Source organism: Pseudonaja textilis, chromosome 2 (genome assembly GCF_049901715.1).
Source record: "Pseudonaja textilis isolate UNSWEBS1 chromosome 2, rPseTex1.2, whole genome shotgun sequence".
NCBI lineage: Eukaryota > Metazoa > Chordata > Lepidosauria > Squamata > Elapidae > Pseudonaja > Pseudonaja textilis.
This window is the reverse complement of record NC_141991.1, coordinates 108,791,258-108,817,240: the sequence shown is the minus strand read 5'-3', so window position 1 is coordinate 108,817,240 and position 25,983 is coordinate 108,791,258. Positions and strand designations below refer to the sequence as shown.

Sequence of the window (25,983 nt, the reverse complement as noted above, 5' to 3'; positions counted from 1 at the left end):
CGACGACTAAGAAACTTACAAAGGGGTGTGGTACGAGGAAATAGTTACAGCTTTTCTGTAAGAGGGGAAAAGTGAAACACTTTCAATTCGCAAAGCCCCAGTGGCCTAATGGATAAGGCACTGGCCTCCTAAGCCAGGGATTGTGGGTTCGAGTCCCATCTGGGGTGCGAAAATTTTGTTTTGTTTAACTAAGCCTTGAAAACCCATTTATTTCCCTAAATTATTAAGTAAGAACAAACACTGTGTTGTAAAGCTTTCAGATTTTGATGAATGTAAGTTGATCCTGAAGGTTTCAGTATCTTTTCCCAATAACAATTCTTTAGATTCTCAGATGATACTTTTGCCAATAGTAATATATAGGTTATATGCAAACAAACATACTGGAATAAAACAGAGTGGTTATGAAAAATATAGGCACAAGTACAGGTATAATCTATTTATTACAACAAGACAGGGTTTGATCCCTAGCAGTTCTTTACACTTCCAATCAGACTACAATTGCAAAGAGTGCATAAAATGATCTGCTAAATCATGACCTCAGAGAACATCAATATTTCAAAAAGTAATAAGTAATGGACGCTAATGGGCAACAATTTATTAATTAACCAGAAGAGAAAGAAAACCTTTTTATGAGAACTGGCTAGGAAAATGCCAGTTCTGATGGATAGAGAGAATAATTTGTCAGCAAATATTTAGAACTGTTATAAAGGGCTTGAGATATTAAACACAGCTTTCCTACAGCCAGGAGATGTCTGACTCAAAGACAAAACGATTTCAATTTCTTGCCTCAGTAAATTCTGCAGTCTAGAAATTTCTCAGTTCTACCTTAAATATTCTCAAAACTTCAGAGAAAGAAGAATGTGGAGAGCTGTTAACATCATTTTTCTCTTCTGTTGGATATCAGGTAAATACTTTTTTCTTCTTCTCCCACCCAAATATATTCCTATTGTACACAAGCAGTGAAGAATAGCAATGATGGCATTAAGTGGCTTCCAAAATGATTATACACAACAAAACTAAAGAAAAACAAGTAGAGTGAGGAACTTATTCAGTTAATTTCTGCAGGGTAAATATTCCACCCTTGATGTGAGTGTGTGTGTGTGTGTGTGTGTATTTGAAATATATATATTTCATAAAGGAGATAACAAAAATGAGATTTGAATGTTTGAGAAAGCGAAATGTAAACAGCAAGAATGCTTCCTTCTAGATGTGTGCTCCTTGGTAGCTGTCTTCTTGACTCTTCTTTAACAATGATGTGGATATTGTTTATGTTATTGATTTTATTATAAGATTTCATCAAAGTTGAGAAATATACCCCTACATAGATAGAAGGGGTGAATGAGATATAAAGTTGGTAAAATGACGGTCCAGATATTTGGGGGCAATATTCTGACTCTGTAAACTGCATAGAGAGGCTATTGCTACAAAACATTTAAAGGTAGAGAATGCTGGAATGTTTTATCCACTCATAAAGGATAGTGTTGTGTGATTCCAATTAAAACAAAAAAAAACCAAATAACATGTTTGTTGATTTCCATATTGTTTGTTGATTTCCATATTGTACTTCCCAGATTCTAGCATGAGACAGATTTGTAAATATCATGATGTAGTCGAGTACCTGAACATCTCCTCCAAGAAGGATCTCCTTTTATATTCTATACCAAAGAAGAATTGGGAAGAGAATTTGGAAGTTGGCCTTGAATTCACTCTCATCTCCATTCTTTCAGTGGTAAGAGAGAATAATTGTCACGTTTGTTAGTCAGAAGCAAAAGTCAGTAGACCATCTACCGTGTTTCCCCCCAAATAAGACCCACCTTGAAAATAAGCCCTAATCTGATTTTTAGGTGGGTGGGCCGAACATTAAACCCTTCCTCAAAAATAAGCCAGTGGATGGGCGTGGCCAGTGCAAGAGGTGGTGTATACACACAGGGCTGGTGTTGTCTGGCCGCAGCTGCAGCCTGCCCACCCCTTGGCACAGCACAAGTACCGTTAATACAGGAAAGAGAGAGCGAAATCCTCTTGATTCTTGTGCTTTTCCATGTCATTTCACTTTTCAGTCAGTGTAAACGTGTGTGTGTATGTGCATGTGGTGGGGAGCAGAGCTCTTCCTGAGGGAGAAGAGTGCAATTTGAAGGATATTAGCAAATATACACACAACCAGTGAAAGATACGGTGATCACTGTGTATTTTCAAGGCAGAGAGAAGACTCAGGAAGAGTTCTGCTCCCTAACACGCACACACACACACGCGCACACACATATTTACACTTTTGTGAAAAGTAAATAGACACCCCCACCCCCACCCCCCTAGGGCAGCCACATCCCTTCACAGACCTGCTTTCCACCTCCATTCTCCGATGCCACATGCAGGGCAAAAAAAGAAATCTCTGGGACTACAGTAAAAAAATTAGTTCAGACCTTCCAATGTCTTCCCCCACACACACACAAAAAAAGATCTCGTGAAGTTGGAAGGTTAGCGAAGAATGGAGCTGGAAAGCAGGTTAGTGTTTGTGTGTGTGAGTGTGTTTGGGGGGGGGGAGGGAGGGAGGGAGGAGGAGAGAGAGAGAGATCCAACCTCAGAGAGTTATCCAGGGCAGGTAGCAACGTGTGCTCTCTCGCTCCCCCACCTCTCTCTCTCTCTCACACACACACACACACACACGTCCATCACTCTCTCCACCCCATCCCTTTACTAACTTGCTTTCCATGTCCATGCATGCAGGGCAAGAAAAGAAGTCTGTGGGTGGGAGTACCGTAAAAAAAAAAAAAAGTTCAGACCTTCCAACTTCTCACACACACACCCCAAAAAGACCTCACAAAGTTGGAAGGTCTTTTTTTTTTTTTTTTACTGTACGCCCACCCACAGACTTCTTTTCTTACACGCACAGCAGAGAACAGAGCTGGAAAGCAGATTAGTGAAGGGATGTGGCTGCCTTATGGGGATGAGGGACTTCTGTGTGTGTGTGTGAGAGAGAGAGAGAGAGAGAGAAGGAGATGAGGGGGAGCACATCGCTGCCAGATCTCAGTGGTTGGATCAGATTTGCTCTCTTGCTCTTGCTCTTGCTCTCGCTCTGCAGAGGCAGTGGTGGCTTTTCAATGTCTAGCAGGTGGGATGCTTCTCACCCACCCTGCCTGCTGGCCCAGCTTCTCGGCTGTGGAGGGCCCCATGTTAACCGCCAAGCAGCTGTCCCTATTGCTGCTGGCCTCACCGAGGCTGTTCACCCTCCTGGCAGCCCTTTTCTCAGCCACCTTGCTGGGCTACCAGCCTGCCAGGGCCCCTTTGCAAGCAGCCACCAGTGGAGCTGTGCTACCTATGTCACCTCGCTCACTGCCACTTTTGGGCTGCTGAGCGCTGGCCTGCACTCCTACTTGGTGCTGCAGGCTTACAGCTACGCTACCAACTGCGCTGAGCTCGGCACTCTTCGGGCCATGGCAAGCACTGCAGCTCTCTGGCTAACTCTGTGGAGGTAGCTCTAGCAAAAGGTAGTGGAGGCTGTGGGGAGCAGCTGGGCTTGCCGGTGGGCTGGATGGGTGGAAGGCGAGGCGGCTACAGAGCCGCTGCTCATCAGGCAGACACTGAAGGTGACTAGGGGCAGTCCCATGCTTGCCTCACACAGCTGGCAAGAGAGCTACAGAGCCTACCAGGGCCCAAGAGTGCCTGGCTCAGTGTAGCTGTATGCCCGATGCCTGCAGATTAAGGCTGCAAAAGCGGCCATGCTTCTTGGGGCCATGCTTCTTGGGCCGATGGCAGTACATGCCCACAGATCAGCTGTTCCACAGAGGCATGCGGGGGCTCCTGCTGCTTTTGCAGTCTCAATCGACTACAAAAGCGGCTGAACCAGAGGTGATATTCAGCCAGCTCTGACAGGTTCTAGAGAACCAGTAGTGGAAATTTTGAGTAGTTCGGAGAACCAGCAAAATACCACCTCTGACTGACCCCTTTGCCTCCCGAGTCCCAGCTGATTGGCTGGGTCTTCTTTTGTTGCCCTGCACAGGAGAATGGAGCTGGAAAGCAGGTTACCTGGGTGGGGCGGGCATGGGATTTTGTAGTATTCTTTCCTGCCATGCCCACCGAGCCACACCCACCAAACCAAGCCAAGCCCGCCAAGCCCACAGAACCTGTAGTAACAAATTTTGAATCGCACCACTGGGCTGAAATTCTTGGAGCTGGTGACAGAAGCATACCTGCAGATCAGCTGTTTTGCAGACCAAGCTGCTGGTAAGGCCATTAGGCAAAGAGATTTGATGCGTGAGGTGCAGCTCTCCCGCCCGCCTCCCAGTAATGGGGAGAAAAAAAATAAGACCTCCCAAAAAATAAGACTTGGTGCCTTTTTTGGTGCCCCCCAAAATATAAGATCTCCAATCTACAACACGGTCCTTTCAAAGTTCCAAGAAGGTTCTGCACCAATTTGCACCACTCAGGTGACCCTGATGACACAGATAAACCTCCAGGTGACCTTAATGATCTGCTAAAAGGATGCAAATGACCAGATGTCTGGAAGAAGTATAAATCCTTCCATTCCCCATTGGTCAGAGCTGAAGAAGATTCTTGGATGAGAAGCAAAATGTCTTTAAAATGAAGAAAAACTAGAAAGTCCAGTTGCCCCTTAGGAGAGAGAAAAAAAAGCACCTTTAGGTCAGTAGTTGTGTGTGATTATATGTATAAGTGTATGTAAATCATTTTTTCCACTCCATTCCCTTGCACAAATGAACTTGATTTGTGCACACAGACATACATAATCACACACTACTGACAGATCCATCAGGGCACCCCATAACAGTCTTGAAGGCATTCCCTGAGGTCAGAGAAATTCACTTACTGAGAAAAGATTTCCATTGGTGCAATTTGGCCTATGGCTGACTAGACCAGGGTCTCCAACCTTGGCAACTTTAAGCCTGTAGGATTTCAACAACTCCCAGAATCCCACAGCCAGCTTTTCTGGGAGTTAAAGTCCTCCAGGCTTAAAGTTGCCAAGGTTGGAGACCTCTGGACTAGACTGGATTATGACTGATTTCTGAAGTCTGGGAGAAAGGCTGTTCATGTTTTTCTTTTTTTTCTTTTTCTCCTTTGCAGGAGGAAAAATTACAAGTGGCCAAATTCTACTTCTGGCTAAATGTGGTAAGGGTACTCATTTTGCTCTTCTACAAAAATGTATTTGTGTTTTCTAGAATAGATCAGTGTTTTTTTTTAAAGATAATGTAGCACTTTTTGAATTATTCCTTTGTTCTTTACTAGATTTGGAAAAATGAATTTGTCAGCTGGGACCCTTTGGACTTTTGTAACATTACCAATATCACTCTTCCTGTGAACCTTTTCTGGACTCCTCACATTTTCATAGATGAACAGTATCTTTTCTATTTTTCTTACCTTTTAAATATGTTTTAAAACTTCATTCTTAGAGAAAAAAAATGCACTAATACAGTATTACAGTATTAACAATATTGACTGCTACATCTATACACATTGACTCAAAGTTTTGATTCATTCCCACATCTATATATTAGGAATACCATAAAGAAAAGAATGCAATTGTGGTACCAATTGCCAATATTTCAGAAGGATCCAGTAACTTTTGCACCCAATTGATAAAATTTAACATTCTTTAAAACAAGGTTTATTACAAATCTGATTACGTATAGATTATTGCAAAACAGCTGTAGAAAACAGATTAATTGTGATTCTTGTTTTTACTAGTTTATGGGGCAAGAATATTGAACAGAAGTAAGTTCTATTTTGATTAATGGGTCTGACGCCAATTCAGTATTATGGGTATTATAATATTACATTATAGTCTTAATTGTGATCAAAACCAAACCATTTCTAGCATCAGCCTGGGAAAACTGAAATTCTGTCTTTGTGTCATTTGGATTTTATGGCTGGTTAGTTGGTTGTTATACCAATTTTTTTATACAATAATTTTTTATACAATAATTTGTTTTTTATGCCATTAAAAGATATTTCCTTAGATATATTTTGCACATATTTGACAGCAATATTGTCTAATACGTGCAAAACACAAACTTTTATTAATTACAATATTTTCCTTTCAGGGCAGATGAAGATAAGCACACAGTTAGCCATTTTATTTACCTATCCTTTGATGGGTCCATTGTTTTATATCAAGCACATCAACTCACTTCCGCCTGCAACCTGGATGTCCACACATTTCCTTTTGATGAGCAAAAGTGCAACATAACTATGGTGCCATCATTATATAGAGGTATCTTAGTGGACCACTGTGCAATTATGCCTTATCATGAATTTTGCTTGCCCTTCCTTTCTATACAGGCTTCTGAAGCTATACTCATGCACACATTCTCCATATCTGTGGCTTCTGCACTTCTTCCTGCCATTGCTGCAGTCTGTAATGCATCTACTTTATATTTTCTTCTTTTGTTAACAATACAGAACTCACATTTTTGCTCTTTCTCCACATCATTGAGCCTCAGTGGTGCAGTAGTTAGAGTGCAGTAATGCAGGCTACTTCTGCTGACTGTCGGCTGCCTGCAATTTGGCAATTCAAATCCCACCAGGCTCAAGGTTGACTCAGCCTTCCACCCTTCCGAGGTGGGTAAAATGAGGACCCAGATTGTTGGGGGCAATATGCTGACTCTATAAACCATTTAGAGAGGGCTGCAAAACACTGTAAAGCAGTATATAAGTCTAAGAGCTATTGCTATCATCTATTAGAAGACGGGAAGTGTGCTTTCTCTAGCACAGTTCCTGTCCTTTCTATCAGCTGCTTCTTATTACCCCACCCACCCAGATTCTGATGGTTTTTCTAAGGTTTTGGGTCAGGTGGTGGATGAGCCCATTTGTAAGGGTTTGGGGTACTGAGTGGTGTTGTTCCAGGGCTGACAGATGTAGGTTAACTTTAATTTATGTTTTGTTTTATTTTTCTTGATTTTATACTTGTTTTGATCTTATATTAGCCCTCCAACCATTCAGTTGAAATTTGTGAGTTGGGCTGCCCTAAATATATATGTACAAATACATGTTTGTTGCCAAGCACCTGAATTTTGATCATGTGACTGTGAGGTTGCTGCAATGGTAGCGTGAGGGACCAGCTGTAAGTCACTTTTTTCAGTGCCCTTATAACTTTGAATAGTTGTTAAATGAATGGTTATAAGTCAAGGATTAGCTGGAAGGGGATGAACCTTCTATATATTCAGTATAGGACTGCCTTTCTTCAGACTGTCCTGAATTGGCAGTCCTCTGGATCATGGGACTTATATTCTTTCTAGAAAATGAAGTAAAGTTGAAAAACACTAAAACTTTCAAAAACACAAACCAAGACAGTCGCAAACGTTATTTAGCCGATGGAGAATGGAAGTTTCAGAAAGTGGAGATCATGGAGGTGACCGAAATTGAAGCTGACGGAAAATACAGTACAGTCATCTATCAGGTATAGTTATGAATGCATTTACTATACATTTTCTTGTCAGATGATGTGATGATATATGGGAGCAAGCTTGGGAGATGGGAAAGAGATGGCCAAGGGGATGGGGGAAGGGCTTGAGCCTGCCTATTTATTTGAACATCTCTGACGACATAAATGGCATATAAATTTATTTTTAATAAATTCTAATACTTCTAATACTCCTTCTGCTTCCTATTTCCACCAAACAACAACTTTGTTGGGCCTACGAGTTCTAGTCCCACTTTAGGCAAGAATGAATAACCTCAGGCCATGAGCTGGGCCCGAGAGAACTATCCAGCTGGCTTTCTTGCCTAAAGCGGGGCTAGAACTCATAGTCTCCTGCTTTCTAACCTGGTACTAGGCCAAACCACTAGGCCAAACTGGCTGCGTGTATCTACAGTACCTACTTTTCCCACGTTGGAATAATATATTAAATTCTACAATCCATCGCACTGTGTTTGCAAGTTCTAGCAGCTTCCTTTTCTGAAATCCATTGTTCACTGGCTGACTTTGGTTCATTCTCTCTTTCTCTGCCCAGCCAATGTCACAGGAGTACTAATTAGGTTTCTGAGAAACATAGAAAACTGACAGCAGAAAAAGACCTAGTGGTTCATCAAATCTGCCCCTTGAGTTTGTTTTTGTTTTCTTTTTAATGTATGGATTTATTTTTTATTTTTCATTATTATTGTACATTTATTTTTTTAATGATTATTTATTTTTATTTTTTGTCGTATGATGAGCATGTGTTTATTCCAAACTTATTTAAGCTCACTTAATGATGATTGACCCCTTACTTCCACTGGAAGTTCGTTTCAAGTTCCACTGCTCTTTCTGTGAAGTAATACTTTCTAAGATCTTTGTGGTCTTTTTAAGTAGTCCTATTCATTGTCTTTAGTTGTATATAAAACAGTAAAGGAGGTATATTAAATATATAAAGAAACAAAAAAATATGCACAGAAAAATAGGATGATGAAGCATTTTTTATACTGCCTCGAGTTCTTAATTTAAAGACAGGATCTGAAACCAAGAACTAAAGACAACAAATACAGTGCTGTCTTTCTATTCAGTCTTCCTCTAACTGCATTTATGAGGTTACTGCTTCATTTTCACAGCAGATACTACATTGCACTCTTCTTCACTGTGCTTTGGAAAAGATAATCCCTATGTCGCTTCATGTACAAAAAAAGCCTTATTGCAGACCATAACGGATATTTTGCCGCAAATTGGAGAGGCAGAACCAAACCATTAGATTCTGCCTAAGTTCTGAAAATATTTTGTTTTCAATAAAACCATAATTCCCTCTTTTATCCTGTTTTCATCTTGCTGAGCCTCCAAAGCTTTCTTTCTCCTAATGGATCTTTATAGTCTAAAATCTTAAAGATCCTTTTTTTCTCTCTATCAACAAGATAAAATGCTTGCTGGATCTTTGCCTGACAAACTGTTCAAAGAGAAAAAGCTCACAATTTTTTCAATCAGAAATTTGAGCAAGAAATGGCCCTAGCATTAGTGATCAATTTCAGAATCTCTCTAACTGCAGTTTGCATTAATTGAGGTCCCTGTTGTTGGCATTTCCCAGAGTATGAGAATATTAAATATTTCTGGAAAGGGAAAGATTGTGATCTCATCCATTTTTAAGTTGCTAAAAACAAGATTAACATTAGACTTTCTCATGTACCGTAACTTACTTATCCATGGACTGCCCAATGGCTAACTGAAAAAAGTGGTCTTCTATTATTTTCCCCAACTGAAACCGCACCTACCATGAAAGTTGAATGGCTGTTTGCCTGAGGTTAATCACTCTCCTATTGTTTTTGTTTAAGCTGCATTTGGGTACAGTTTGTGTTGGAATCAGAATGCAAATCATAGAAAAAGGCTGATTTCCTTCTCCCATCCAGTCCCTGAGCCATTTTTATCTTCAACAATTCTTCTTCTAAAATAAAACTTCAGAACAGTGGCAAGACTGATTCTGAGTAACAGCCACTCCAGCTGATCTCTTTTACATCTGGAATATTAGTTGTTATGATTTAACTCCACTTCACTATCTAGGTTTATTCAGCAGTGGAATAATTGCTGAGGTATACCACTTCACTGGTTGAGGGTTGAAGCTAAGACACTGTCAAAAAACCAAAATCATGGGCCCAGAAGCATCTGTGATGAACGAAGGAGGAGATAGCAGCAAATAAAGTCACAATGACAACTCTGGCATGTAATCAAAAAACGTTGAGGTGCATAACAGGTTTCTCTTGTACAGTTACAGCTGTCGTCTTGACCTTTTTAATTTCTTTCTTGACATCCTTGTTTGAACCTAGACTGGTTTAGACCAGGAAAATCCAACTTACGCCCCACGGGCCATGCAGCTTTGGACAACTAGTAATATGGCCTCAGAAGATCATACACGTTTTAACATTACAGTCTGTTATTTATACACATTGACTATGTTAGATGTTTTACTGTATATGCAGCCCAAAACAATTCTTCTTTACTCAATGTGGTCCAGGCAAGCTAAATGTTTGGACAACCATGATGTAGACAATCAGCTTAAGCCTAGCCTTGGAATGATTTAGTAGTTTGTATAACTTAAATTTGTGCTAGTCCTGGAAATGTTGTGTTACTTTACTACCTTTCTTTTTTTACAGATTTCTATGAAGAGGAGATCCATTCTTTATGAATTAATGGTGATTCTGCCAATGTTTATTCTCTTCTTGCTGGATATGGCTATTTCTTATGCTTTTGCCTCTCCTGCAGAAAAAATTGCCTACAAAGTGACCATGATCTTGCAGGTCTCATTTTTGTCTGTGATGCTTATTGACAAGTTACCACCCACATCAGATTATCCACCAGTAATAGGTAATTACCTAATCATGTGGAATATAATGTAGTAGACTCCTTGGAACAGTTAGGGCTATTCACTCATTATTGTTAGCATGTTGTGTGGATCATTCACATATCATGTGTCTTGGATACTGTATTAAAAGTTTATAACTTAATGAGGGATGGCCACATGGAATTAAAACCTAAAAGATTTATGTAGGACACATCAAAGTAACTCTGACATGGGACAGAATGTGTTGACATAAGAGCTCTGTGCTGCTACCTAAGTTGAAAAAAGGAAAAATGTAGTAATGTAATTGTTATAGGTGGTTGAAGGGGGCATTAATGAACCTGACTTTCTCAAAAAAGCTGATGGAGTTTGCAGAATGGAGACATCTTATGTAATTAAAGGATGGCTGTAAAGATATATTGGATCCCAATCTGTGGAAGATTTGTTGTACAAGTATTATGGAGATATTCTCAGTGGTAACTTTCTTTTTTCTGAGAGTGAGGAGTAGTTATTTAGAGATTCCATTCATAATTTTAAAGAAAAGCAAAGATGATAAACTGGAGGCTTTTTATTATCAAGAACTAATCAATGGTATTTGATGCTGGATGGACCAGAGACAATGGTCGTACTGGATTTATGAGAAAATAGAAGCTGTTTATGGACTTTATGTGAGTTCAGTGCAACAATAGATTGTTAACAGAGGGCTTTGAACTTTAGCTTCATGGTTGGGCGCTACCTTCTGCCTTCCAAAGGGTATTAAACTTGGTTTTGCTGGTTAGCTTAGGGCCACAATAGGTTGCTCACCCCTGGAGGTGGTTGACAGGGTAAAAAGACCATCCGTCCTCCTGATTCTGGTTTTCAGCATAGTTTTAAAATTTTAATGTGCAAAGGCCTACAATTTTAAATTGCTTTCTATCATCTTTTTACATTGTACAAGCTGTCCAGAGTTATTCTATTGGTGAAATGGGCAGCATATACATTTAACAAATAAATACAATTCCATCAGTTCTAGAGACCAGTTCCAAGTCCATACATAGTTTCATCCATGTATGGTTTGATCTCACAGACTACTCATCATCAGGGGTGGGATTCAAATTTTTTAACAACCGGTTCTGTGAGCGTGGCTTAGTTGGTGGGCATGGCTTGGTGGTCATGTTATTGGCTGGGCGTGGCCAACTCAATATCACTCACATCGAGGTACGCATCTCCTCACCTGGCCTCTCTTGACTGTGGGGATACTTCAACAGTTGTAAGTGTGAAAAATGGTCAAGTCAGTTTTTTCAGTGCCATTGTAACTTTAAATGGTCACTCCACACAAGCAAAGTACCAGCAAAGGAGGAAAAAACTCCAGAGAAGTTCCTGAGACAGGAAGTCCAGTCCTGCCAAGAATGTAATAAGGGTAAACTGAGAGGCAGTTTCTGTAAGCAACACCAGAATGTTTCCTTCCTGCCTTCCTTACAGGATTAGGCCAGTAATTTCTTCTAACAACCGGTTCTCCAAACTGCTTAGAATGTTAACAACCGGTTCTAATGAATAGGTGCAAACTGGTAGAATCCCACCCCTGCTCATCATCGGATTGTCCTGGTTCCCCAACATTTGACATGGACCTTGTTAATCAAGGTGACATTCAAGCTGGCATGACTCTCCTAGTTCATGTCACTTTCATATTTGATACAGGCAGGTGAAAGATTAATTAATCTTTGCCCAAGGATCCCTACTGCTAAGGTGGGTAACAACTAAGATTAGAAACTGCCGTTTCCCACATGAAAGGTGGCGCTCTAACCACTACACTCTCTAGCTGCTATGATTATATATATATGATTATATATATATGGATCTTTGGTTGTTCGGGTTTTCTCCCGCGTAAGATTCAAAGTATCTAGGCAACGTTTCGATGAAGTCTCATTCATCATCTTCAGGCTTCTGTCTTCGGCTCTTGCTTCTCAGACTGAGAAGCCGAAACAACCAAACAACCAAAACCCGAACAACCAAAGATCCACATACAAATACCCGCGAGAACCTCAGAAAACCCGTACAGACCCGTACCTGAAACCACTCTTGGCTCGTCAGGAAAACAGCGTAGACCTGACCTTAAGGAGGCCTTAGGTCTGGTACGTTTCACATCTAGGCCCCGCACTGAACCTGTTACAGATACTACAGTGGTTGGAATTTATGATTCACGATGGAAAAAGGGACGATTCCAGTACTTTGTGGGAAGAGTAGAAAATGAAACGGAGATCCGTTATTGGCAGGATGTGGCCAAGGTACATGCCCCAGACCTTGTTCGAAGATATCATGCAGAATTCCCTTCAAAACCACATCCTGAACATAAGACTCGGGGGACGGGCCCTGAGGTGGGGGATAGTGTTGTGATTGGAAGGTCCAATCCTGTTAGGAACGCTGGGTGGATGTCAGAAGCAGGCGTCTCCTGACGAGAAGAAACCAACGGGAGCACAGGAGGAGGGCAGATCAGTAATTAGACTAATTAGCTGCTGCTCTATAAAAGGAAGAGGGATGACTCTGCACGCTGTCGGGAACAAATTGTTTGCAAGGAGAACCGAAGACTTTGGCTTGGAGGATTTAAACCTGAAATATCTTGTTGGGACTTGGATTTATTGGAACTATTAACTTGGACTATCTTGTGGAGGCTAACGACAGCTATTATCAGTGAAGATTCCTGGTTGCTGCCTTTATTTGCGAGGACTGCTGCTTTCAGCCTTATCTGTTTATTTTTGAAGGTGGGACATAACACATGTATATATATATATATATATATATATATATATATGTATGTATGTATGTATGTATGTATGTATGTATATGTATATGTATATGTATATGTATATGTATATGTATATGTATATGTATATATATATATATATATATATATATATATATAGACTTACATACATACATACATACATACATACATATATATATGTAGGTAGGTCTAGGTGTGTTCGGGTCTTTCCCCCTGTAAGATTAAGAGTATCTTCGCGACGTTTCAGTGAGGTTCCACTTGCCATCCTCAGGCTGGTGCTTTCTGCTTCATGCCAGTGCAAGCAGTGTGTGATCGGAGCTGCCGTCTCTCTATAAATACTGGTGGTGGGGGCTGGTGTGCTGGGCTAGTTGGCTGCGCTGCTGCCTCTTGATTGGTTGATGGAGTTGATGTTGGTATAATGAGCTGTGTGATGGCCTTGTGAGTTTTGTTGTGGAGATATCCTGGATCTTGTGCTGTAATCTCCTGGGTCATTTGTTTTGTATTGATCTTTTTTCCATTAGCCTCTTGTGTTTTAACGGCTTGGATAATGGGTTGTATGAAGGGCTTGCGAGTTCTTTTGTTGTGGTACCCTGGGTCCTGCGTTGTAATCTCCTGGGTCATTTGTGTTTTGATCTCTTTTCCATTAGCCTCCTGTATAGTACCAGCTTGGGTAATGGGTTGTGTGATGACCTTGTGAGACTTATTGCTGTAGTATCCTTGGTCTTGTGCTGTGATATCCTGGGTCATTTACTGTGTTGCAACTTCTTGAGTCCTTGTGGTTTAATTTCCTGAGTTTTCTGATGTGATATCCTGAGCTGTGATGTAGCATTCTGGGTTTTAGTCTGGCTTCGAGTTTGGGGTCTGGGTCTGTGTTCTTGGCGCCACAACAATAGAACTCAGAAGGTCATCACATGAATTAGTTTGTTAGACTGATAATGCTTCCCTGCCTGTCTCTTGTTTTTTTTAGAAGGCTATAAGAGTGGGGACAACTAATCAGGGCTGTTTCTTCTTCTCCACAGCAATGTTTTTTATCGGAATCTTTGCATTTATGGTCCTTGGCATCCTAGAGAATGCCTGCATGGAATATTGCAGGGAGCAGAATTTCAAGTTACCATCCTTCAAGAACTTTACAAGAAAATTCTTGCGAAAGGAAAAAATAAAAGCAGAGGACTCTATCTCCGATGTAGGTGAGCTGTAGTCAACACACAAACAAGCGGCAGAATGAGAAAATACAAGGGGATGCAGAAAGGTCTATATGTCAGAGGGCCCATTTGGCCATGTAAGAATGAGCATTCTCAGAAGTGGATGCAAACTGAGAGAATGTATATGTAGTCTACAATCACCCCATGAGTTTTGTGGGTGGTCTTGAACCTCGATGTCCCTCTTCCTAATCCAATATCTTAAGCACTATTTCACTAATATTCAGAATAGAGACCATATTGGATATTTGCCAGATGGCAAGTTGCTGAGGTGGGAATGGGACAATTTGCCATAGCCAACTTGCAAATGTCAACTCGCCATGGCCAACTCACCATGGGACAACTTGCTGTGGGACAGTGTAACAATTCTTGTCAACGTTCCACTTAAACTTCGGGGCTGAGAATTGTATTTAATTATTTAAAATAAGTAAAAAATATTTTAATTTTTGCCATTCACATTTCATTCTGTCCCTGCTTCTGCATCCTTTCTTTAATGATTCTATTCCACCATTTCTTTGATATTAGTGTAACTCTTGCCCCGCAGCAAGTTGTTCCATGGCGAGATGGCCGTAGCAAGTTGTTCTGCAGCAAATTGGCTGTGGTGAGTTGGCTGTGGCGAGTTAGCCATGGTAAGTTAGCTGTGGCAAGTTGGTCATGGCGAGTTGGCTGTGACGAGTTGTCATAGACCCTGCTGAGGTTGCTCCCTCCACTACTTGAGTGCCTCCACCCAATTGCTTGCTACCTCCCATGTAAACCAGGGAATTAACGGTACAAAAGATACTTGGAGGTAATTGGAGAGCTTCCTTACTACATGACCTTGGTATCTTTTGTGATGGGCACACCCACCTCAGCATGTTTCTGGTGAATAGATCAGGGGTGTCAAACACAAGGCCCGCGGGCTGGATGTGGTTGGATCCGGCCCACAGGGTCACCCTGGAAAATGTAAGGGGCTAACCCCACTTCGGCCCAAGGCAGCTTTGGCCTGGTCTACCCAGTGTGAAGAGGAAACATGCCAGCAGTTTAGGGAGTGGTGTCAAGCTGATCATGCCCACCCAATTCACCACACTCACCCAGTTAGTCACACTCACTCGGCCCCTTAAGGTCAACCACAGCCCTAATGCAGCCCTTAATGAAATTAAGTTTGACAACCCTGGAATAGATCAAGTCTCTGGCATGTCAGCCATTTGTGTGATGCATAATTTGTTTTAAAAATGCCACTCCTTGGAAAAATCCACTGATTTTTTTTTAAACGCAATAATAACTTTATAGTTTCTCACTTTTTTCCATATAGGAGAAGAGATAGACATGGAGAACAAACAAACAAGGGAATTTCCCTTGGTGGAAAATGACAACGCAGACAGCCTTGTGTTTCTGAAACAGGTGACCCTGGAGCTGCAACAGATCAAGAAGCACCTGGCTCTGGAAGAAGGCAAGGAGGTTTCTGGCCCTGCCCTACAGGACAAATATGTCCGGTTGGAGAAGTACCTTTGTTATACCCGCTTGATCTTATCCCTTGGTTTTATAGCCTTCATTGTGGTGCAGTGGACAAGCTGAATTTGTTTGTAGCCTGGAACCAGCTTGCTATATTTTAATGGCCCCAGGTCATGGAATGTATGTAGGCAACACTATTGGGCTAATTCCTCCATCACATTATAACAAACAGCATCCAGTCTGTGTTCATATCACACGTAGGCTACTGTATTTTTAAAAATGAGCTTTCAAGCTTCTACTCCTGAAATTGAAATATGCCTTGCTATATGTGACACTTAGCTGCATTTTCAACATTTTACTGCCTGCATCAGTATATGCTCCCAATCCAGGGTGAGGGAAAGTGCTAGCCCAGCAATGCTTTAAAAATTGAAATCGGTCTAATCTGTAGATTCTGTTCAGGAATGTCTTGCTTTGTCTTCTGGAGAATGTTTGGCTCTGGTCCCAAGACTCTATTCAGCCACAGTCCTCAGCCAATAAACTCTTCTTTAAGAGTTCTTCCATCTCAAATGTTCATAACATAAAAAGCTACTGTGGAAATGAAATTAATGCACATAACAAATGAGCAGAGCTTTCATTGCTCCATCATGCCCACCATCTTGACTTTCTTTTCCCCCAGCCATATCTTGTGGATGCCCCTGACTTGATCTATTTTAAAATTTTTATCCCCCTACTTGATCTCAGTGGCAAGACATGAAGAAAGTATTATAAAGAAATAATTGAATCTTCTCACTGCAAAATGCTACAAGGGTTGATATCTGTAACTGATCATTGAGCAAAGTGTTTTGATAGTGGAGTTGAACTACCACTTTGTCCTTCAGGCAGGATCTGAAGATGGCTTTCTTGCTTCTTCTGACCATTTTTAGTGATGCTCCATTTTCTTTTTTCCTATTTCATTAGCTGCATCTGAATGTAAACCACATTATGAGGCATATGTGTGCATGCAGCTATTTAATGCATGATCAAGACAGTACTAATATAAAAGAACTTGTCAGTATCATGTACACATCTTTAAAAAATCTATTTGTTAATCTCAATGTCATCGTAGTTGTTTCAGGTGCATCACTGTTCTAGCTAAACCATAAAGCCTTCTGGATGAACTAGTATCTAAAATTTCCCAAGGGACGATTGAAAAAAAAACACAATTAAATGTCGGATAAAATATTGATACATATATAAGAAAACATATTTATAAGTCTTGTGCATATTTTCCCTCGGAACTTTATGAAATAAAAATTGTTCTTTAATACAGTGTTCCACATTTTGTCTTTCCAGATTGATGACAAATTGGTGAAAATAGTGGAAGATGGATGTAGATGTTTCTGTATCATAAGATCAGGGGTGGAATTCTACCGGTTCGGACCGATTCAGGTGAACCGAATGTTAAATTTGCATCTGGTTCACCGAACCAGTATTTGAACTTAATGGCTGGCCCCGCCCAGCCTGCCCACCCCTCCCAAGAGTCTCCACGCAGCCCACTTTCGATGCAGGTAAGTGCAGGGTCTGCATGGAGGCTCTGGGAGGATGAAAAACAGGCCTTCCAGAAGTACCAGAAGTCCAAAAAGAGGCCTGTTTCCGGTTTCTGGCGGGCCTGAAGAGCCCCAGCGAGGTTGTTTTCACCCTCCCAGAGGCCCGAGGGACACCTCCAGACCCTTGGGAAGGCAAAAAAGGCCCTCCTGGAAGTACCGGAAGTCCGGAAACAGGCGTGTTTCTGGCTTCTAGTGAGCCTCCAGAGCCCGTGGGAGGCCGTTTTTGCCCTCCCAGAGGCCCGAGGGAAGCCTCCAGACCCTTGGGAAGGTGAAAAATGAAGTTCTGATAGGCCACACCCACCCAGCAACTGGGCAGTGAACTGGTTGCTGGGATTTTTTGAATCCCACCCCTGCATAAGATGCTACATTTAAAGCATGTCCCGGAGCTCCTTGGGGATGTAGGGATAATGATCAAGACAGGATCTCTCAGCAGTAATAGCCATTTTCCATTAATGCTTGGTTGAAATTGCTTTTGTGTCCCTACCTGTCCTCTTTTCTCAGTAGTTGGAAGAGAAGGGATGTGTAAAAATCATTTCATTTCCCTCTACAATCACTGACTTTCATTCTGAAAGCAATTTAATTTTAGCATATTCTTCAGCCCTCCCTCTTGAACTACTTAAGACAGAAATCAGAGGAAAAAAACCTCCACTTCACCTAACCCTATGTAAGAGACAGAGTAAGAGACAGACAGAGAGGGAGGAAGTGCTGAGATACTCTTTTTAATATTTTTCCTTTCATCAGTTTTTCAATTCAAGCTGCACTAGTCTCTGTGCTGTTTTCTTAAGATATCCAAATGACCCATTCTATCTTGGGAGTTCTGAAGGCCCGGCACTTCAGCTGGGGAATGCTGAGAATTGCTCCTCTGCATTTGGGAAGTACATCTAGTAAAACACTTTTGTGATGAATGCTTGATACTCACTATGTTTTTAACTCTATGTGCTGGTTTACATCAGCCACTCAGACTCTTCAAGAATTGAGGAGCGTACAGCAGATATCATAGCAAGTAAAAAGTAAATTAATACATAATCTCTCATTGCATACAGGCTTGGTGCATTATGAACCCGACTCTAAAAATACACTGGAATTATTAGTCCTCGTTATTTTCTGCAATTAATAAACTAGGATTTTCAATGTTAGTTGAATACTGATTTGGGTCTTTTTGTTAGCAATGTGCCAGGATATTTCTAATAGCATGATATTTATAACAGCTATAGTATACATGCTCACAGATGTTAAATTCAGGGGAAATGATATAGAATAACATTTTTATTATATAAGCAATTTAGAGGTCCTGGGAGGTTAGTACTGAAGTAACAGCAATTTTTGCTATAAGAAAGCAAGCTTTCTTTCCAGTGGACTCTTCAAAAATTGGCAGTGACTAAACAGCAATGTGAAAGTTGAGGAAGCAAGTAAGCCATGTATTTCTGGAGCATGCTTCCATTATATCTAGCTTTTGGTCCCCTGATGGCAACAGCTGATGTATCAAACATTTGCCTTTTTTACAGATGAAATGGGAAAGCACCCAATTTGCCTTTCAGATAAACCATTCCCCCCCAAAGAAGGAAAAAAAACCAGTTCTCTTATCATGTCATCCTGCTAATCTTTCCTGGAAATCTCTGTGCAACATACTTTTATATTTAGGTGCATACATATGTCTGTATTCTGGGTAATGATGCAAAAAGGAAGAGGAAGAAGAAAGATTATTAATCTTCAACAAAACAGGCTAAGGGGACACAATATCGCCCTTGATTTTTTTCCATTGTCGTCTTTGAAAAAAAAGTGTACAGGCTCCAGAAACAGATATGGCTATCCATTTATGGTGATAGTTTTTACATGAAATTCCCAGTCTTCACTCTCCACAAAGTAAACCATTTAAATAGCATCTCCTTTCTCTAAATAATTTGCTTTCTTCTGAAAATGAGATGCTCTTTCCCTGCCCTGCAGGCATGCCAGCATAAACCAACTATAAAGCCATTTGCAACTTTATAGAGGAGTAAAAAGGTTCTCACATGTAAACAGACTGAGATTGATCGGTATGAGTCAAGGATCTGGGGGTGGGGGGAGAGAAAGAAATATTTAAAGAGCTAATAAATAATTACACTAGAAAATAATGGTACAAAACAGATGGGAACACGGACACAAAATTAATAGATTAAATAGAACAATAGAATAAGATAGGAGAGAAAAATAGAAACAAGCATAGAATAAGCATTTACTTCAGAAAGAGTAGGAATTTAATTATGTACAATAAAACATATTTTTGTAAGAAAAACAAATGCAGTCTCTGATCTATATCATACTTGAAAAAAGTTAATAGGGATATATTGCAAGGTAACTATTCAAAAGGTTAAAGCATCAATCCATAAAATGTTGACAGTTTTATATAAGCACATTGGCTTTTTAATCCATCATAATTCCTATTTGAACAAATCCAGTATTATTAATTCCAGGCTAACATTAAATCAAATCCAAACCAAACATTTAAATACTCCAACTTTTAGGACAGTATAATAAGAGGCAACAAGCCCATGCAATCTTAGTAGTAATTATGTGAATTTCAGGATTCTTAGAAAAAAAGAGGCAGATTTCGAGGGCTCATGTGCAATTACTTTATTTAATAGATTTATGAAGAAGAACTGATGTTGCACAATGCTTTTGAACAGCCAGTGTTTATACATCAGCAATAAGCTTGTGTGGCCAATGAGGATATTTTACTGGGTCCAGTGTAGGATCTCGAAATTTTTCAGGTAGATCTTCATATGTCATATTTTCAAAGGGTATCATGTTTCTCAATTGCTGAAGCTTAAGAGGAAAAAAAAAACACCATAATTACTAACACATGATGAAAGAAATGCTGAAAAATCAGCAAGACAGAAATTAGCAGGAGAAAATACAGTGCAATGACAAAAATCCTTTGGTATAATTAAAATTGCTAGCTTACCTCCTCCTCATATTCAGCAATGCGGGCTTTGGAAGCCTGTACGAAGTCAGCAGCATTCTTATCCTGAAAGAAGAGATAGCAACATTATGAGAAACTTTGATTCCAGGGAAGCTATCCAGGGATTTAAATGTTTACTTATGGGAGCAGGGAGGCCTGAATGGATCTGATCACAGGACCTGCCTCCCAATGCCTCTCAAAGCTTCTCCAGCCCATATTTCTTTGACAGCGAGGAGGGAATATGAATTAATGGGCAGGATTCACTACTTTAGCAAATATTTTGGACACATAGTATCAAAAAGATCCCTAGATATATTGGCAACATGAAATTCACAACAGGATGATATAGCAACCCTTTTCCTGTTTGTGAGAAAAAAAGAAATACAAGTAATACTCGACTTGCAACCATTCATTTAGTGACTATTCGAATGGTCCTGAAAAAAATGACTTACGGCTGTTTTTCACACTTATGACCATGGCAGCATCCCCATGGTCATCTGAACAAAATTTGAACACTTGGCAACCGGCATGTATTCATGACAGTTGTAGTGTCCAGGATCATGTTTTGCCACCATCTGACAAAGTCAAAAGAAGCTAGATTCACTTAATAACTGTGTTACTAACTTAACAACTGCACGGATTCACTTAACAATGGTGGGAAGAAAGGTCGTAAAATGGGGCAAAATTCACTTAAGAACTGTCATGCTTAGCAATGAAAAATTTTGGGCTCAATTATGGTTGTATGGTTGTAAGAAAAAAACCAGCAAAGGATGCATAACAGTAACCTAACTGTGCCTGATAACTGGCCTGCTTGTAGGAGCAAAAACAGGCTTTGGATGTAGGAGGGCGGTGGCTCACGAGGTTAGGACACTGGGATGACAATTGGCAGGCTCACATTCAAGACCTGGTTGCTGTCACAGGACAGGTTGAGCTTCCATCACATGTTGTAGTTCTTGCCAAACTAGAAGTTCAAAAGCGGATGACCATAAGTAGATAGATGGGTACCACAACAGCGGCCAACTTAATGGGGACATGAAAGGAGCTCCCAACTGGGCTTCCCCCAGGCAACAGTAATGTCACTATTCAATCCAGTAGTGCATTGGTGCTCCTGACACAAATGTAGTAGTAGTGGGCTTTGGATTTCTTGGATATTCAGCATGGAGTAAGTGAAAAGTCATCAGTACTTTTCACTTAGTCCATGCTGAGAAAGCATCAGGAACTTTGGTTTTGGTTGGTTTTGTAATTCATTAGAACTTATTTTTGTTATACATTTTGATCAGTTCATAAAGTAATAAGGAATGATAAAAATGCTGAATATATTTTAAAATTTGGAATATGTCTATAATAGGCCAGCAAAATATAACTGTTGAAAATACATTCCTAGAAAATTGAATAGGTAGGTTCATTCTCCTGTACCTGGCATAAGAACAGTGTGTGTTGTATAAAATATGGGCAGTATGAACTTTATAGCCAATAATAAAGTCAGTAATACCACAATTACAGTGGCACAGATTTATACGTGCCCTGCAAATAAATATCCACGTGTACATAAAATACCTATTGGATATAGCTAATTCTCATAATCCTTATCCTGCCTTGTTGAGATTGACAGATCAAAGTTACAAGATCTCTCAAATGGATGGTTCCATAATTGCTCCAAAAATCAACTAAGTCACTGCTATTTAGAATTGATATTTACATATAAAATACATGCAGAACAAGTGATCTTTATAGTATTTGCCAAGTAAGGAAATTGTTCCTCTCCCTCATTTTTGCATTCATATTCTAATTTTTTACTTTGTACCTCAACAAATGCTATTATTTCCAGCTTTTAATCTTAAAGAGGAAGAAATGGAAGGTTTTCAACTTATTCTTCCAGACAATGTAAAGCCTGCAACTTTTATACTTAAAATTGGCCATTGTCAGTGCCATGATTCTAGCAGAGAAATTAAAGGCAGAAATCCATAAGCAGGTGGAATGTGGGAAGCAGGGAATGACATTCTGTATAATTTAACTAATGTCCCCATGAGTAAAGATTAGGCCAGGAGCAATCTGCTAAAATGCCATACAGACACCTCTGCAAACACCATTTATGTGCAATGAAAAGAACAGTAATAGGATAGTGGAAAACTTACAGACTCCTTTTCTTGGGAGGTTATTTTAGCTGTTTCGGTATCCGCAGGCATAGGAATCTGCAATGCCTTAAACTGTGAAAATTGAGGAAATAATAAATGAAATGTGTAGCTTCTGGTTTCCAAATTTATGCATACCATATGTACCTTCCTCCTTCTATCTACATTTCTAATTCAATAGTAAAGTACATAGTTTCCAATATCTCTGGATTAGGCTCTTGTACATTTATTGTCCTGTTGTATAACAACTTTCAACCATAAGATCTAAATTCTCATTCCAATTATCTATTGCAGACTAACCTTAAATATCTGACAAAAGAACTGGACTCATTTACACATTATCTCCTAGGAAAAAAAGCACCACTTTATGAGATTTAATGTCTGGGCAACCAACCTTTTGGCTTTGCTTGGCTGTACTGAGTGAAGAGGAATTGTCTTGAGCCACATATAAAATATATAATATGGTTAATGTATACAAATATTGCTGAAATCACATAATAATGATAAGAGTTTAAGATCTTATGGGGCCAATTTACTTTGTTTCCAGGGTTGCATGTGGCCAAGGGGCCATGGATTGGGCAATTTATTCCATTAAAAAATCTCAAATCTCCTTATTCTAGTAGCTCACACCCTTCTTCTCCACATTAGTTCCCTGAACCACAGCCAGTTTCAAAGTTTAGGAGATATCCAGTGAGCAAAAAATCTGAAATAGTTGCCATTTTGCTGCGAGAGAAATTTTGCAGTTTTAAAATTTAGCTGATGTTGCCCAAGGACAGAAGTCAGTTTACAAGAAGAGGCAATAAGGCACTAGAGCTAATTTTAAAATCTTTTGATATCATAAGTCTTACAATAAATACGGTGTTCTCACACATTATTTTAAAAGAATCGTGCTTAAATTTCACCAGATTTATAGATTCAGAGTGGTTTTGGTAGTTTTTCCTCCCTTATTACGGTACATTGGGCAGCCTATCATCTGGATCCCAGGTCAGAGTAGACAATTCCTTTCTATGGAAGGAACTACAGCTGGATCTCCTGCCTGGCTGTGTGACCAATTAACCCAACACTTTGCGAATGAAATTGCTCCGATTTGCATAAATCTTGGCACTTCATAGGGAAAATTCCCTGAGATGACTGCAGCAATGTTGTGCCATGTTATCCAGACATTAACCAGTCATTAAGTGAGGACCTTACATGATCAGAATCCTAGGTAAGCAGGGTCTTCCCAGCTACTACTACGTGGGCAGGATGAAACCATGATCAGCCTAGCTTAAGCTGATACAACAGTTGCATACAAGTTCTTGCAATAGTGATTCATGCCCACATTCTCTCATCTGAAGAGCTGAATCCCACTTTACACACACATTTACTTCTGAGTATCCTTGAAAGCTTCAGTGGCTTGCTGCTGACAGTTCCTTGGTATCAGTTCAGTGTTTTGCTTTAGGCCCCGAACATGAGTGCAGTACTGTGTTTTAGGACCTGAACTAGCTTCCAATTAGCTCCTAAATACAATTCAAAGTGCTACATAACTTGGGATGAGAATACTTCTAGAAGCACTTTTTCCACCCAATTTTGAACTGCCAGACTTGAACATATCAGAAAAATCTGCGTGTGAATCCCAGCTTTTGCCAGGTAAGAAATATGAAGGCTCATAGCCACATCTCAGTTGAAGCATTTTGGAATAGCATCCTCCCAGAGATTTGATTTGCACTACCCCTACTCTACTTGTTTTCTCTAAATCAGGGGTGTCAGACTGGCAGCTTGAGGGCTGGAAGCATCACACGTAGGCCACAACCACCCCAGCTTCAGGGGAAAACGTTGCAAAACATCATGTGACGGCAACGTGATGCAGCAAGTTTGACACCCATGCTCTAAATTGTTAAAAAGGGGGGGGGGAGTATTTCAAATAAACTGAGAGGGATGAATTGGTGCTATCACATTTTTATTGGTGTTTATGAACTGCCAAGTCTCTTCTAAATGCAGTGGAATACAACTCAAACACCCCAAAATTTAAAAGTGCCTTACCTTCTTTTCAAATTCATCCACTAAAGTAGGGTTCATAACTGTAGTCTTGTAGAAAGTCCAGTCAATGGCTGGTGGTGTCTCTGGCAAAGACGCAAGCCTATTTAGATACATAAAAGTCATTTTTCATTCTTGAGCTTCACAACAAGAAAAGTCGAACAAATATCTGGATATTCTGTTACCAAAATAAAAACTTGATTAACAAAGAAATGTTATATTTAAAGATCTGTTGGATGGAAAGAATTACTACCTGTACCAAAATTTTCCCATACCTAGTGTAATCATATTTACTAACAATGACTGAGAGGCAATCAATATAGTCTTATTATTTAGCTATTTAACTCTTTATTTATATTTAATTTAATAGTAAAATCATAGGAACAGTTCTGTTTAAGGATTTCACTAGATCGGAAAGCATGTCCATGTCAATAATCAGTACACCTATGTCTTATGGTACTCTTTACAAACTAAGAAATATACTCACTTGGCTGCAATAGCATCACTACGTGATTTGAAAGCATTAAACATATGTTTCTGATCAGCTGACACTCGTTCAGCAAATGCTGCCCAATCTATTGCTTTCAGAGCAACCCTGCGGCCAGCCATTGTTATCACCTAGAAAATGGGAAGAGATAGAGAGTAAGGAATAAAGGAAATAGATAAGAAAATAACATAGCAAGTGTGGTATAAAGGAAGTGAACAATGGACATTTGTAAAAAAAACAAAAACAGAAATTTTCAACCAAATGCAAACAAGAACTAAAATGCATCATAGAGTTATTCAGAAGTAAATCTGGTGTTTGATGGTGTGGTTCAGGCACCAGGCTAGAAACCAGGAGACTATGAGTTCTAGTCCCACTTTTTAGGTCGGGGGTGGGGGATGTTTCAAAATCATGCAATTTCGATTTCATTAAAAAAAAGAAAGACAGATAGCTTTTTAAAAAGCTGATACTAGCAGGATCGTTTGCTCCGAGAGATCAAGCAATTCCCCCCCCCCTCATAATTATCCCAAACAAAACAGCAAGCGATTTTTTTTTCTATTTTAGCATCTGTTTTGCTAGCCAAGAGGAGACCACGCTGAAGAGCAAATGTCTGTCCCTGGAGGCGCCAACAAAGAACCCAGACCCGCACCATAACGAAACGAGAAGCATTACAGGCAAAAAGATTGCAGAGGAAAGCCGGTTAACACGCAGGGATTGTTGCCTCTTGCAGGGATTGTGACCCTCCCAAAGGACGTCGGGTTCCTCACCTTCACCCACCCCGGGAACTTCACCGCCGGAAAAGGCTCCCGGAACCAAAGACTGACGGGGAACAACGGGCCCAATCGGGACGACTCTCTCCTGAAAGAGGGCGGCCCTTGCCGTCTCATAGACAGCGCAAAAGGCGAGAGTGCAGCCTGCTCTTCTCCGAACGGCAAGCAGGGCCAAGGCAAACTACCTGCCTATGGAGATTCTCACTCATAACACTCATCACCCAGGTCGTGGTTGTCCCAAAGATGTTTTTTCAAGAGGCTTCTTCAGCTCTTCTTGGATGAGAAGCGAAACGTCTTCAAAGAAAAACCAAGAAAGTCCAGTTGCCTCTTGAAAAAGCATCTTTAGGACAAGGCAAACTACCGTAATGGAGTAGTCAAAAGCGAGGGGGGTGAGCTTGGCTTTGCATGGGCCCAGGGATGGTGGT

The 25,983-nt window shown here is 40.3% G+C and overlaps 2 protein-coding genes and 1 non-coding gene across 4 annotated transcripts; 2 read left to right on the top strand and 1 right to left on the bottom strand.

Annotated features, from left to right (window-relative positions):
• Positions 1–94: 94 nt before the first annotated feature.
• TRNAR-CCU (transfer RNA arginine (anticodon CCU)) lies at positions 95–167 on the top strand. Its single transcript has one exon. It is a non-coding gene; the product is annotated as a tRNA-Arg (tRNA).
• LOC113437246 (5-hydroxytryptamine receptor 3A-like) lies at positions 123–16,088 on the top strand. Its single transcript, XM_026702164.2, has 9 exons — positions 123–904; positions 1,572–1,729; positions 5,074–5,118; positions 5,236–5,345; positions 6,051–6,220; positions 7,245–7,405; positions 10,057–10,267; positions 14,022–14,189; positions 15,493–16,088. The coding sequence occupies exons 1-9, from the start codon at positions 859–861 to the stop codon at positions 15,753–15,755; spliced, it is 1,332 nt and encodes a 443-aa protein (XP_026557949.2). The 5' UTR covers positions 123–858; the 3' UTR covers positions 15,756–16,088.
• A 3,725-nt stretch (positions 16,089–19,813) lies between these two features.
• On the bottom strand, positions 19,814–25,679 carry ATP5PD (ATP synthase peripheral stalk subunit d). Of its 2 annotated transcripts, none has more exons than XM_026701951.2 (6): positions 25,556–25,679; positions 24,792–24,922; positions 24,311–24,407; positions 22,292–22,363; positions 20,160–20,222; positions 19,814–20,020 (listed from the first exon to the last, which is right to left on the bottom strand). In XM_026701951.2, the coding sequence occupies exons 1-6, from the start codon at positions 25,673–25,675 to the stop codon at positions 19,889–19,891; spliced, it is 615 nt and encodes a 204-aa protein (XP_026557736.2). In that variant the 5' UTR covers positions 25,676–25,679; the 3' UTR covers positions 19,814–19,888. The 2 variants fall into 2 exon arrangements, with proteins under 2 accessions (XP_026557736.2, XP_087781009.1); XM_087924883.1 differs by having other exon boundaries at positions 25,461–25,602.
• Positions 25,680–25,983: the final 304 nt, after the last annotated feature.